Raw genomic sequence first — 369 nt, forward strand, 5'->3', positions numbered from 1 at the left:
CACTAGCAGTCGGGCGCGGCGGGGGCGACACTCTTGGCGTGCATGTGACGACGGGGCGTTGACTGATCGCTAGGCATTTCAGGCTCTTGTTCTCATCTTTCTGAATCTCTGCATCGTCCATACCACTCTTGTCCTCGTCGCTCTTTTCGATGCCGTCCACTCTCTTTACCGCCACCCTCGCTGCCGTTCTTTTCGCGGGGGCCAGCGTCCGTGCCCAGGAATCTCACACCGTCCGATTCGTCAACTAGTGCGTATTCGTCTTTCCCTTGACAACGCGACTTACTGAACGTTTGCGCAGCTGTGGATATGGGACGGTTGGTATTTCTATGTGTGGAAGCGGGCGCGCGTGCTGAAGGGCTTTTTTTTTTT

General features: G+C 55.8%; 1 protein-coding gene across 1 annotated transcript; it reads left to right on the top strand.

Annotated features, from left to right (window-relative positions):
• Positions 1 to 149: 149 nt before the first annotated feature.
• FIBRA_07945 (uncharacterized protein) lies at positions 150 to 353 on the top strand (the record flags this gene model as incomplete). The annotated part of the gene is made up of 2 exons (XM_012329606.1): positions 150 to 247; positions 299 to 353. 2 exons carry the CDS (start codon positions 150 to 152, stop codon positions 351 to 353), a joined length of 153 nt encoding a protein of 50 aa, XP_012184996.1.
• Between the last annotated feature and the right edge of the window lie 16 nt (positions 354 to 369).

The sequence above is a fragment of the Fibroporia radiculosa genome, assembly GCF_000313525.1.
Source record: "Fibroporia radiculosa TFFH 294 genomic supercontigs, scaffold20660, whole genome shotgun sequence".
Lineage (NCBI taxonomy): Eukaryota > Fungi > Basidiomycota > Agaricomycetes > Polyporales > Fibroporiaceae > Fibroporia > Fibroporia radiculosa.